General features: G+C 48.3%; 1 protein-coding gene across 1 annotated transcript; it reads right to left on the reverse strand.

Moving 5' to 3' along the window:
• Positions 1-1387: 1387 nt before the first annotated feature.
• LOC147118530 (uncharacterized) lies at positions 1388-12965 on the reverse strand. The gene is made up of 2 exons (XM_085984461.1): positions 11665-12965; positions 1388-3604 (listed from the first exon to the last, which is right to left on the reverse strand). Exon 2 carries the CDS (start codon positions 3493-3495, stop codon positions 1858-1860), a length of 1638 nt encoding a protein of 545 aa, XP_085840587.1. The 5' UTR covers positions 3496-3604; positions 11665-12965; the 3' UTR covers positions 1388-1857.
• Between the last annotated feature and the right edge of the window lie 566 nt (positions 12966-13531).

Here is a 13531-nt window from a genome sequence, read left to right on the forward strand (position 1 = left end):
GTTAATAAGGGGCAGCCAGTATGGATTTGTTAAAGGTAAATCGTGTCTGACTAACCTGATTGAGTTCTTTGATGAAGTAACAGAGGGTTGATGAAGGTAGTGCAGTAGATGTTGTATACATGGACTTTCTAAAGGCATTTGATAAAGTACCACATAAGAGACTTACTCGGGGAATAAAAGCACAGGGAATTAAAGGGCTGGTAATTTGGGTATAATTGGCTAAGGGAGAGGAGACAGTGAGTAATGCTGAGCGATGTTTTTCTGACTGGAGGGAAGTATGCAGTGGGTTCCCCAGGGGTTGGGATTAGGACCATTGCTTTTCTTGTTATATATAATTGACCTGGACTTGGGTATAGGTGTACAAGTTTGAAGTTTACGGATGATACAAAACTTGGCAACGTAGTAAATAGTGAGCATAGTAGTAGCAGACTTCAGGAGGACAGAGACAGACTGTGAAATGAGCAGACACAAGGCAGATGAAATTAAATGAGGATAAGTGAGTAGTGATGCACTTTGGGAGAAACAACAGGGAGAGGCCGTATAATCTAAATGGGACTATTTTGAGGGGGTGCAAGAGCAGAGGGACCTGGGGGTCCATATTCACAAATCTTTGAAAGTGCCACGGCAAGTTGGTGAGACGGTTCAGAAAGTGTATGGGATACTTGGCTTTGTAAATAGGGCCATTGAATACAAAAACAAGGAAGTTACACTAAACCGTTACAAATCACTAGTTAGGAACATAGGACAGGAGGAGGCCATTCAGCCCCTCGAGCCTGTTCCGCCATTCAATGAGATCATGACTGATCTGTGACCTAACTCCATATACCCGCCTTTGGCCCATATCTCTTAATACCTTTGGGTAACAAAAACCTATCAATCTCAGATTTAAAATTAACAATTGATCTCGCATCAATTGCCGTTTGCGGAAGAGAGTTCCAAACTTCTACCACCCTTTGTGTGTAGAAGTGTTTCCTAATTTCACTCCTGAAAGGTCTGGCTCTAATTTTTAGACTATGCCCCCAGTCCTAGAATCCCCAACCAGCGGAAATAGTTTCTCTCCGTCTACCCTATCTGTTCCCCTTAATATCCTGAAGACTTCGATCAGATCACACCTTAACCTTCTAAATTCCAGGGAATACAACCCTAATTTGTGTAATCTCTCCCCGTAACTTAACCCTTGAAGTCCGGGTATCATTCTGGTAAACCTACGCTGCACTCCCTCCAAGGCCAATATATCCTTCCTAAGGTGTGGTGCCCAGAACTGCTCACAGTACTCCAGGTGTGGTCTAACCAGGGTTTTGTACAGCTGCAGGGTTTGGGCCTCAGCGGGAGTCTTGTGTAGAGTTCTGGGCACCACACTTTAGGAAGGATGTCAAGGCCTTGGAGAGGGTACAGAGGAGGTTGACCAGGATGGTACCAGGGATGAGGGTCTTCAGTTATGTGGAGAGATTGGAGAAGCTGGGATTGTTCCCCTTATAGCAGATAAGGTTAAGAGGAGACCTAATAGAGGTGTTCAAAATGATGAGGGGTTTTGATCGAGCAAGTACGGAGAAACTGTTCAGTCTGGCAAGTGGGTCGGTAACCAAAGGTCACAGATTTAAAATAGTTGCTAAAAGAACTAGAGGGAAATGAAGAGAATTGTTTTCACACAGAGGGTTGTTAAGATCTGGAACGCACCATCTGAAAGGATGCTGGAATCAGGTTCCACAGGAACTTTCAAACAGTAATTGGACATGTACTTGAAGAGGACTAGTGTGCAGAGTTCTGGGGATAAAGCTGGGGTTTGGGACTAAATTGGACAGCACTTTCAAAGTGCCGGCACAGACACGATGGGCCGAATCACCTCCTTCTGTGCTGTTAGAGTCTATGATCAGTTTGAACACGCTGGTGTCTCTTAAGGATGTTAGAGCTTTTAAAGCTCTTCCCACAGTCAGAACATTTAAAGGGTCTCTCGTCAGTGTGAACTCGCTGGTGTACGAGCAGGTTGGAGGACCGAGCGAATCCCTTCCCACACGCGGAGCAGGTGAACGGTCTCTCCCCAGTGTGAACTCGCTGATGTACCAGCAGATGGGATGACTCAGTGAATCCCTTCTCACACTCAGAGCAGGTGAACGGCCTCTCCCCAGTGTGTAGGTGTTGGTGTCTCTTCAACTCCCCGGAGCATTTAAAGCTCTTCCCACAGTCAGAACATTTAAAGGGTCTCTCGTCAGTGTGAACAAGCTGATGTCCCTTCAGATCCCCGGAGCTTTTAAAGTTCTTACCACAGTCAGGACAGTTAAACGGCCTCTCATCAGTGTGAGCTCGCTGGTGTACCTTCAGTTCCCTGGGGCTTTTAAAGCTCTTTCCACAGTTGGGACACTGAAATGGTCTCTCATCAGTGTGAACTCGCTGGTGTCCCTTCAGATCCTGGGGGCTTTTAAAGCTCTTCCCACAGTCAGAACATTGAAATGGCCTCTCGTCAGTGTGAACAAGCTGGTGCTCCTTCAGATACTGGGGGCTTTTAAAGCTCTTCCCACAGTCAGAACATTGAAATGGTCTCTCATCAGTGTGAGCTCGCTGGTGTCCCTTCAGATCCTGGGGGCTTTTAAAGCTCTTCCCACAGTCAGAACATTGAAATGGTCTCTCGTCAGTGTGAACAAGCTGGTGTCCCTTCAGTTCCCCCGGGCTTTTAAAGCTCTTCCCACAGTCAGAACATTTAAAGGGGTTCTCTCCAGTGTGAACTCGCTGGTGTCCCTTCAGCTGCCCAGAGCTTTTAAAGCTCTTACCACAGTCAGGACAGTTAAACGGCCTCTCATCAGTGTGAACTCGCTGGTGTCCCTTCAGCTGCCCGGAGCTTTTAAAGCTCTTCCCACAGTTAGGACACTGAAATGGCCTCTCATCAGTGTGAACAAGCTGGTGTCCCTTCAGTCCCCTGAGGCTTTTAAAGCTCTTCGCACAGTCAGAACATTGAAATGGTCTCTCACCAGTGTGAACAAGCTGGTGTCGCTTCAGATTCCTGAGGCTTTTAAAGCTCTTCCTACAGTCAGAACATTGAAATGGTCTCTCACCAGTGTGAACAAGCTGGTGTTCCTTCAGATCCCCGGGGCTTTTAAAGCTCTTCCCACAGTCAGAACACTGAAATGGTCTCTCATCAGTGTGAACAAGCTGGTGTTTCTTCAGATCCCCAGGGCTTTTAAAGGTCTTCCCACAGTCAGAACACTGAAATGGTCTCTCCCCAGTGTGAACTCGCTGGTGTGTTTGCAGGTGGGATGAACAAACAAATCCCTTTCCACACACGGAGCAGGTGAATGGACTGTCCCTGGTGCGACTGCGCTGTTGAACTTCCAATGCAGATGGGGAACTGAATCCCTTCCCGCCGTCCCCACCTTTACCCGGTTTCTCCCCGGTGTGACGGTGCACGTGTCTCACCAGGTCAGGCAATCGGCTGAATCCGCATCCACACACTGAACACGTGTGCGGTTTGTCATTGCTGCGATCACTGCTTTCTCCTTCCATGTGCAAAGGCCGATGATATTCAGGTCCTGATGAATCGAGTGACTCTGTCAGAGCTTGATGTGATGTTTGGTCTGAGCTTCCCGTCTGTAACTGCTCCACTTCTATAACCCTGTAAATTGAGATCAGAAAAGGATCAGAGGCAAACTGTTGTTTAATTTTCCCCTTTCCGAACCCAAGGGCAGTGAAGCTGATTTTCAGGCCCCAGCTGCTGCACAGGTTGGTTGAAAGGATCAGCAGTAATGGCGGCTGCAATACCCACAAGCCCCCATGCTCCAGAAAGCGCTCTGTTGACTCTGAGTCCTGCGCATGTGCTCATGGCCCCTGCGCTCCCCCTCCTGCTCCACAATCGCCCATCCCGATCGGTCCGCAACGCGCATGCTCAGCGCACAAAACCCCGCGGTTGGAACACTGGGCGCGCATGCGGTGCCGCAACATCTGGTACGCGTGCGCGACTCAGGTGGGGGCGAGTCGGTGTTTCGCCTCAGCCGCCAGGGAGGTGCGCATGCGCAGGACGACCCAACATTCTTCCTGTCAGCAATCACTCCCTCGTTTCTTTAATAAATACAGAAACTGCTGAAAATACTCAGCAGGTCAGGCAGCATCTGTGGAGACAGAAACAGAGTTAACGTTTCAGGTCAATGACCTGTCGTCAGAACTGCTTGTCCTTTAGTGTCAGCCAGTGGCTCAGTTGGTAGCACTCTCGCCTCTGAGGCATAAGGTTGTGGGTTCAAGTCCCACTCCAGAGACTTGGACACCAAATCTAGGCTGACACTCCAGTGCAGTGCTGAGGGAGTGCTGCACTGTCGGAGGTGCCGTCTTTCGGATGAGACGTTAAACTGAGGCCTCGTCTGCTCTCTCAGGTGGATGTAAAAGATCCCATGGCACTATTTCAAGAAAGAAAGACTTGCATTTATACAGTGCTTTCATGACCACCAGATGTTTTGAAGTGCTTTACAGCCAATGAAGTACTACAATGAAGTAGTCACTGTTGTAATGTGGGAAAGAGCAGGGCAGTTATCCCCAGTCTCCTAGCCAATGTTTATCTCTCAATCAACATAAAAAGATAGATTATCTGGTCATTATCACATTGCTGTTTGTGGGAGCTTGCTGTGCACTAATTGGCTGCCGCGTTTCCTACATTACAACAGTGACTACACTTCAAACAGTACTTCATTGGCTGTAAAACGCTTGGGGACATCCGGTGGTGGTGAAAGGCACTATATAAATGCAAGTCTTTCTTTCTTCATTGGTCTCACCAGTGACCTCTTCTAGCTGATGGTTGATTGACATTACAAGAGGATTTGAGTACAGGACTAAAGAAGTCTTACTCCAATTATATAGGGCCTTGGTGAGACCACACCTGGAGTACTGTGTACAATTTTGGTCTCCTTACCTAAGGAAGAATATACTTGCCATAGAGGGAGTGCAACGAACATTCACGAGATTGATTCCTGGGATGGCGGGACTGTCGTATGAGAAGAGATTGAGTAAACTGTTGTGTATGTACCTTTAAGAGAGAACTGACTTTATACTGTAGTACCAGCAGTGACCACACCTGTATATAAAGCCATAGCAGGCTTCTGTACTTGCAGTTTAAGCTTACCCTCTGTTCAGTAAATACCTGTTATTATTGTTCTCCTGCAGTCCGTGTATTATTGCTACGCGGACACTACACTGGCGACGAGCAGGTTCGAACTCACCTGCAATACTGCATCACCTCACGGGGATCTTTCCCTGAAAAGAAGCTTCTTGGAGGTCGAAGTCAGAGCAACGGGCGTCGACCGCGGGCAACCGCCCAGTGATCCATCGGAGTTCGGCGAATTGCAGGGGAGGCTGTGGAGAGCTGGGTTTGGCTCCCCAGTCAAGGTGTTCCAGCAAATCGTGCTGGTAGCAGGTAGTGCGCTGACCCTTCCGGACTGCGGCGGGCTCGGGCTCGATCGAGCGGCTCTGCAAAAGGAGCCGTGCAGCGTCGTCGGGAGGAAAAGAGAGACAGAGAGGGTCGGTGCTCAAGAACCGGGCAGCATAGAGAAAATAAAACGAGGGGAAGGAAAGGTGAGACGCGCCAAAGCCGCGGGTCGCCGCCATTACCCTGCAGAACGCTAGGAGCAGCGTTGGCAGCAAGGGGAAGAAGGTAAAGCGCGGGAGGCGTCATTTTAAACCACCCAAGATGCCGAAGAGTGGCAGTATCACTGCTTTCGACAACGAGGTAGAAGACTGGACCACGTATGTGGAAAGAATTGCAGTATACTGCAAGGCAAATGAGGTGGCCGATGGAAAGAAGGCATCGGTATTATTAAATTTGATGGGCGTGAGAACGTACGGCCTATTGCGGAATTTAATTACCCCAGCTAAACCAATGGAGAAAAGTTTTGAAGAGATTGTTAATATCTTACAGGAACACCTAAATCCTACACCGCTGCTGATAGCAGAAAGATTCAAGTTCCATAAAAGAAACCAGCACAAAGATGAGAGCAATGCTGACTATCTTACGGAAGTACGCAGGTTATCGAAGCACTGCCAGTTCGGAGCAGGACTGGCAGACACCTTAAGGGATAAGTTTGTCTGCGGGCTCCAGAGTGAAGGAACCCAGAAACGACTACTTTTGGAAAAGGACCTGACTCTAGAACAGGCTTTCAGCGTGGCAGTATCCTACGAAGCAGCAGCACGGGGAGCTGCGGAAATACAACAAAAACCACAAGAATACAGCGCTAACGAAATGGCGTATGGAGCAGAAAAGTGCAATCGCTGCGGCAGAACAACCCATGATCAGAAGGACTGCTGGTTTAAGGACAAAGTATGCAGGCAATGTGGGAAAATGGGACACATAGCAAGAGTCTGCAGGTCGGGAAAGAAAACCAACACTAAAAGAACTAAGGAAAAGTACAAGAAAGTAAAAAAAATGACAGACAGTAGTTCAGAAGGTCAGGAGAGTGATAGTAGTTCAGAAGGTCAGGAGAGTGATAATGACTCCGGGAGCAGGAGACTAAGTTGTCTAAAGTTACACAACGTGATCGCAAAGGAGGATCACCGAACCATTTGGGTCACCCTCATGATAGCAGGGTCCCAAGTAAAGATGGAATTGGACACAGGATCAGCCCTAACTGTCATGAATCGATGAGACTATGAGCGGCTATTCTCACACATACCCTTGAAGGACACGTCCATTGTATTGAAGACATACACGGGGCAAAAGGTCTACCCCAGAGGAAAATTAAGGGTGCCAGTTAAATACAACGGCAAGGAAACACAGAAACTGTATCTATATATACTACAAGATGGAGGACCACCATTATTGGGATGTGAATGGATCCGAAAAATACAATTGGATTGGCATTCCATTCAAGCGCTAACTGTGACTGACAAAAAGGATGACGACGTCACACCTGGACGACTGTCAAAAATTCTAACTGACGCGAAAGAGGTGTTCCAACAAGGACTTGGGACTCTAAAAGGAGTAACGGCAACGATAAAAATCGAAGATAACACAAACCCAAAATTTTTTAAGGCCAGACCGGTACCGTACGCGATCCGCCCAGCCGTTGAAGCAGAGCTGGAGAGTCTGGAGCGTTCGGGTGTGCTGTCCAAGGTGGACTGGAGCGAGTGGGCCATACCCATCGTTCCTGTAATGAAGAAATCATTGAGCAGCACGCCTGGGGGGCCGCAGAAGGCTCGCATCTGTGGGGACTTCAAGGTAACTGTGAACCCAGTCCTGCACACAGTACAATATCCACTTCCACGGATAGAAGATATTTTCGCCTCACTATCTGGAGGGAAACGCTTTACGAAGATTGATCTGGCCCAAGCGTATCTACAAATGGAGGTGGAAGAAGCATCTAGGAAATACCTCACGATAAACACTCACAAAGGTCTTTACCAGTACAACCGACTGGTATTCGGGGTAGCATCAGCCCCGGCTATTTGGCAGAGGGCGATGGAACAAGTCCTGCAAGGGATCCCGGGGACCCAGTGTTATTTGGACGACATCCTGGTTACGGGCGAAAATGACAGTGAACACCTTGCCAACCTGGAGCAGGTGCTCACTAGATTACAAGAATATGGGCTACGAGCCAACCGCCCCAAATGCGAGCTCTTCAGGAGACAAATCTCGTATTGTGGCCACATGATTGATGAGGAAGGGTTGCATAAATCCCCAGACAAGATTGAGGCAGTAGTCAAGGCTCCAGCACCGGAAAATGTGTTGCAACTGAGGTCGTTCCTCAGGTTGGTGAACTACTACCATAAGTTCTTGCTGAATTTATCTACAATTCTGCACCCACTGAACACCCTGCTGCAAACTGGAGTAACATGGAACTGGAGTGATGAGTGTAAGCGTGCCTTTCAGAAATGTAAATGCCTAATCACTTCAAAAGAAGTATTGGCCCACTATAGTCCAACACTACCGATTTGGTTGGCATGTGATGCGTCTCCCTACGGCATTGGAGCGGCGCTGTCACACAAATTCCTTGATGGTTCAGAGAGGCCAATAGCCTTTGCGTCGCGCTCGTTAACCTCAGCCGAGCGTAACTATGCCCAGATTGACAGGGAGGCCCTCAGCCTGGTGTGGGGGGTGAAGAAGTTCAATCACTATCTGCACGGGCAGAAATTCACCCAACTGACTGATCATCAGCCCCTGGTCTCCATTTTTAACCCAAAGAAGAGCGTTCCAGTGATGACGGCACAACGGCTGCAAAGATGGTCACTTTTTCTAGGGGCACATCAGTACGACATAGAGTACAAGGGTACGAAACAGCATGGAAATGCTGATGGGCTGTCGCGCCTACCGTTGCCTACGGTGGAGGAAGCACCTGCAGTGGACCCTGTTGAGATATTCCATTCGACCATAGTCAAATGTCTACCTGTTACAAACTCAAGTATAGAGAAGGAGACCCGAAATGACCCGACACTCTCTCGGGTCTATGATTTGACGGTGAAGGGATGGCCAGCACATGGCGACTCACTGTTGCCAGCATTCTCGCCAAGGAGAGAACAGCTGTCAGTGTGCTGGGGGACCTTGATGTGTGGATCCCGAGTGGTAATTCCACCCAAGTTCAGAGAAAGAGTGCTCAATGAGCTTCATGAGGGTCATCTGGGAGGGGTGAAAATTAAGAGCCTAGCCAGGGCATTTGTGTAGTGGCCGGGAATCGATAAAGAAATCGAAGAAATGACCAAGAGATGTACAGGATGCCAGAAGGTCCAGAATGCTCCACCACAGGCCCCGCTACACCCATGGGAGTGGCCCTCATCTCCATGGCAACGGGTACACATTGATTTTGCTGGTCCATTTATGGACTCAATGTTTCTAATCATCATGGATGCCCATTCGAAATGGCCATAGGTCATCAAAATGTCCTCCACCACCACGGAGAAAACTATTGCAGTCCTACGGACCATCTTCGCCAGGAATGGCTTGCCAGAACAGATTTGCTCCGACAATGGACCACAGTTTGTGTCCGAGGATTTCCGGAGGTTTCTGAGGAATAATGGGGTGAAACATTACACATCTGCCCCATATCATCCAGCCACAAATGGATTGGCTGAGAGGTTTGTTCAGACCTTTAAAAAGGCAATAAAGGCGATGTATAACAACGACATACCACTACAACACAAGGTGGATAATTTCTTGTTTGCTTACCGGAATGCGACACATGCAGTCACCAACCAAGCTCCAGCCATAATGTTCTTCAACCGAAGGCTAAGATGTCGCCTGGATTTGCTCAAACCAAACATAAGACGAGATGTTGAGGATAAGCAATTCCAGCACATCAATGAGAAGCCAACCAGGAGCTTCACGATAAGGCAACCAGTCTTGGCCCGCGACTACCGAACAGAAAAATGGCAGCCAGGAATGATATGCACACAGCAGGGACCACTAATGTACACAGTGGACGTTGGAGAGAGCATCGTGAGACGCCATGCTGACCAGATTCTAGAGTCACAGGAACAAGCCAAACCCATACCACTAGCATGTGCACCTGGTAATGAACCCGAAGTACAGATTGCGTCTACCTCAGAATCAGTGGTATTGGAAGCTGACGAACCAACCAATGACAATGAGCCAGAATCGACTCCGCCGCAAGAACAGGTTACTCGAGAAAGGCGCTATCCAGTCAGGATCAGGAAGCCTCCTCAAAGACTGAACTTATAAATGATTATTTCAGTTGATGTATATAGTTCAGAGAAAATTGTAATTGTAATGTTATTATTTAATTGTTAAATGAATGTTATGTACTGTTTATCTAAAAGGGGAGGAATTGTTGTGTATGTACCTTTAAGAGAGAACTGACTTTATACTGTAGTACCGGCAGTGACCACACCTGTATATAAAGCCATAGCAGGCTTCTGTACTTGCAGTTTAAGCTTACCCTCTGTTCAGTAAATACCTGTTATTATTGTTCTCCTGCAGTCCGTGTATTATTGCTACGCGGACACTACAAACTAGGCCTGTATTCTCTTGAATTCAGAAGAATGAGAGAGGCTCTCATTGAAGCATACAAAATTATTACAGGGCTTGATAGGGTGGATGCTGGGAGAATGTTTCCCTTGGCTGGGGAGTCTAGAACCAGGGGCTACAGCCTCAGGATAAAGGGTAGGCCATTCAGGACTGAGATGAGAAGACATTTCTTCACACAGAGGGTGGTGAATCTTTGGAATTCTCTACCCCAGAGGGCTGTGGAAGCTCAGTCATTGGGTATATTCAAAACAGAAGTCGATAGATTCCTGACTAGTAAGGGCATCAAAGGATATGGCGATAGGGCCGGTGAATGGAGTTGAGGCAGAAGATCAGCCATGATCTCATTTAATGGTGGAGCAGGCTCGAGGGGCCGAATGGCCACTCCTGCTCCTACTGGGGACAGCCAGAGTCCGCGCATGCGCACACGGGAGCGGTGGTTTGGGCTGAGTCCGGACCAGCGCCCCCGCCCGGTCACCAAGGGTAATAACCGTGCATGCCCAGAGGACATCAAACCCCTCCCCCACTCGGAGCTGCGCCTGCGCACTCGGATCCTGTCTTACGCGGGGCATTCCGGGGAAAGGCCTTGGTGTCGGTTACAGAGTCGCGATCGGTGACGCAAAGTGAGTTTTCTCCGCTCGGATTGGGTGGAGAATCGCGCGGGGTGGGGGGGAGGGGTGGATCGGGAGAGAATAAAGAGAAATAGAAAAACCTGAGAGTCCGCGAGGCCCTGGACCGAGCGGCGTCAGTTGGACGGAGCTCGTGATCTCCTCGAGGACACGTGACCTGGGCTCACGGCCTGATTGACGGGAGCTGCCGACCAATACGGAGGGAGCGGGGCGGGGCTGGAGGAGCGAGCTGGCGGCGGGTCCTCCAACCAATCGGGGAGCCCGAGGGGCGGGACTAGCGCCGGTTGATTGTCTGATCCGCAGGGCAGCAAGTTTCTCCAGTCCCTTGTTCAGGGCCCGGGACCAGGGGAGGCTGTGGGCCTTTATTCCCCTTATTGGACACAAGGCTCTTTGTCTCACAACACACGGGCTCAGGTTTTAATAGAGACTTTTAAAATTCATCAATAGAAGCAGATAAACCCCGTGCTTCTGTGGCACAAACTTTCTAATATTTTATAGAATCATAGAATGGTTACAGCACAGAAGGAGGCCATTCGGCCCGTCGAGCCCGTGCCGGCTCTCTCCAAGACCATTTCAGCCACTCCCACTCCACTCCCCTCCCTTTCCCCGTAACCCTGCAAATGTCTTTCCTTCAGGTACTTATCCAATTCCCTTTTGAAAGCGGAGATTGAATCTGCCTCCACCACCCTTTCAGGCAGTGCATTCCAGATCCTAACCACTCGCTGCTTAAAAAAGTTTTTCCTCATGTCGCCTTTGGTTCTTCTGCCAATCACCTTAAATCTGTGTCCTCTGGTTCTCGACCCTTCCGCCAATGGGAACAGTTTCTCTCTATCTACTCTGTCCAGACACCTCATGATTTTGAACACCTCGATCAAATCTCCTCCCAACCTTCTCTGCTCTAAGGAGAACAACCCCAGCTTCTCCAGTCTATCCACGTAACTGAAGTCCCTCATCCCTGGAATCATTCTCGTAAATCTTTTCTGCACCCCTGCTAAGGCCTTCACATCCTTCCTGAAGTGCGATGCACAGAATTGGACACAATACTCCAGTTGAGGCCGAGCCAGTGTTTTACGAAGGTTCATCATAACTTACTTGCTTTTGGACTCTGTGCCTTCCTTGCTTTTGTTGCCTCTTGTTGCCGGCTCCAGGCACTGGAGCGGTTCTTGTGTGTTCAGCTCTCAGCTGCAGTCAGTACCTGGGCCGGGCTCAGCACTTTACCCAGCACATCTATGTCCACGTTGTCATACTTGACACGGAGGGGCTGCGCAGGCTTCTCGTCCACCTCAGTCAGGACGAGAGGTCCCGACCACTCGTGCAAGTCTATGAGCATGTTGCGGCCGCACTGCGGACAGCCCAGGCTTCGGCTGAGCGAGCTGGAGCTGCGTGACCTACACTGGAGAAGGTGAGATTCCAGAAATAGTGGGAACCAAGGGGCTAATGAGAGTGAGGAACTTAAAGTAATTAATATCAGTCGAGAAAAAGTACTTGAGAAACTAACAGGACTAAAAGCTGACAAATCCCCTGGACCTGACGGCCTACATCCTAGGGTTCTAAAAGAGGTGGCTGCAGAGATAGTGGATGCATTGGTTGTGATCTTCCAAAATTCACTGGATTCTGGAAAGGTCCTCGTGGATTGGAAGGTAGCAAATGTAACCCCGCTATTCCAGAAAGGAGGGAAGAGAGAAAACAGGGATCTACAGGCCAGTTAGCCTGACATCAGTCCTCGGGAAAATGCTGCAATCCATTATTAAGGAAGTGGAACAGGGCACTTAGAAAATGATAATATGATTTAGGCAGAGTCAACATGGTTTTATAAAAGGGAAATTGTGTTTGACAAATTTATTAGAGTTTTTGAGGATGTAACTAGCAGGGTAGATAAAGGGGAACCAGTGGATGTAGTTGGATTTCCAAAAGGCATTCGGTAAGGTGCCACATAAAAGGTTGTTACGCATGAGGTTGGGGGTAATGTATTATCATGGAGAGAGGAATGGTTAACGGACAGAAAACTGAGAGTAGGGAGAAATGGGTCATTTTCCAGTTGGCAGGCTGTAACTAGTGGGGTGCATCAAGGATCAGTGTTGGGGCCTCAGCTATTTACAATCTATATTAATGACCTAGATGAAGGGACTGAGTGTAATGTATCCAAGTTTGCTGATGATACAAAGCTCGGTGGGACAGTAAGCTGTGAGGAGAACACAGAGTCTGCAAAGGGATATCGATAGACTAAGTGAGTGGGCAGTAAGGTGGCAGATGGAGTATAATGTGGGGAAATGTGAGGTTATTCACTTTGGTAGGAAGAATAGGAAAACAGAATATTGTTAAGGTGAGAAACTATTAAATATTGGACCTGAAACGTTAACTCTGTTTCTCTCTCCACTGATGCTGCCTGGCCTGCTGAGTTTTTCCAGCATTTTCTGTTGTTATTTCAGATTCCCTGCATCCGCAGTATTTTGCTATTGTATTAAATGTTGGTGTTTAGAGAGATTTAGGTGTCCTCGTACAAGAAACTCAGAGTGTAGCCAGTTCCTGCAGCAAGAACACATTCAACTCAAATGATACCAACATTAAAGGGTCAAATGGCTGGTCTGTAAAGGCAGTTTTGTGAAATTGACCAATCATAAGAAACTGACCAAACTTCGTATCCCAGCATCACCTGAGGAACCAGCGAGACTTTTAAAGGGAACGTGTAATACACGCTCTGGATTAAACAGCATAAGAACCACAGACATGACTCCTTTTACTTCATGAATATGCTAATCAAGGAAGTGGCTGGAACAATCGAACCACACAATGGCCTGTGTTTGTGTAAATTCAACTGACTGTCCTGTCCAGCGAATCTCCTCGCTCCAGCTGTTAACCAGACTTACAATTGGCTCCACCGAGTCTGGAACATCTTTTGGAAATGTTAATTCCAGGATTGTCGCTGGATTGAAACCCATTCACTAACCTTTAGTGTGGA

The sequence above is a fragment of the Somniosus microcephalus genome, chromosome 4 (assembly GCF_052327205.1).
Source record: "Somniosus microcephalus isolate GS21.2 chromosome 4, FLI_Smic_1.0, whole genome shotgun sequence".
In the NCBI taxonomy this organism is placed as follows: domain Eukaryota; kingdom Metazoa; phylum Chordata; class Chondrichthyes; order Squaliformes; family Somniosidae; genus Somniosus; species Somniosus microcephalus.

Coding starts and splice junctions, on each gene's coding strand:
- LOC147118530 (XM_085984461.1), bottom strand. CDS start 3,495: ATGGAAGGAGAAAGCAGTGATCGCAGCAATGACAAACCGCACACGTGT.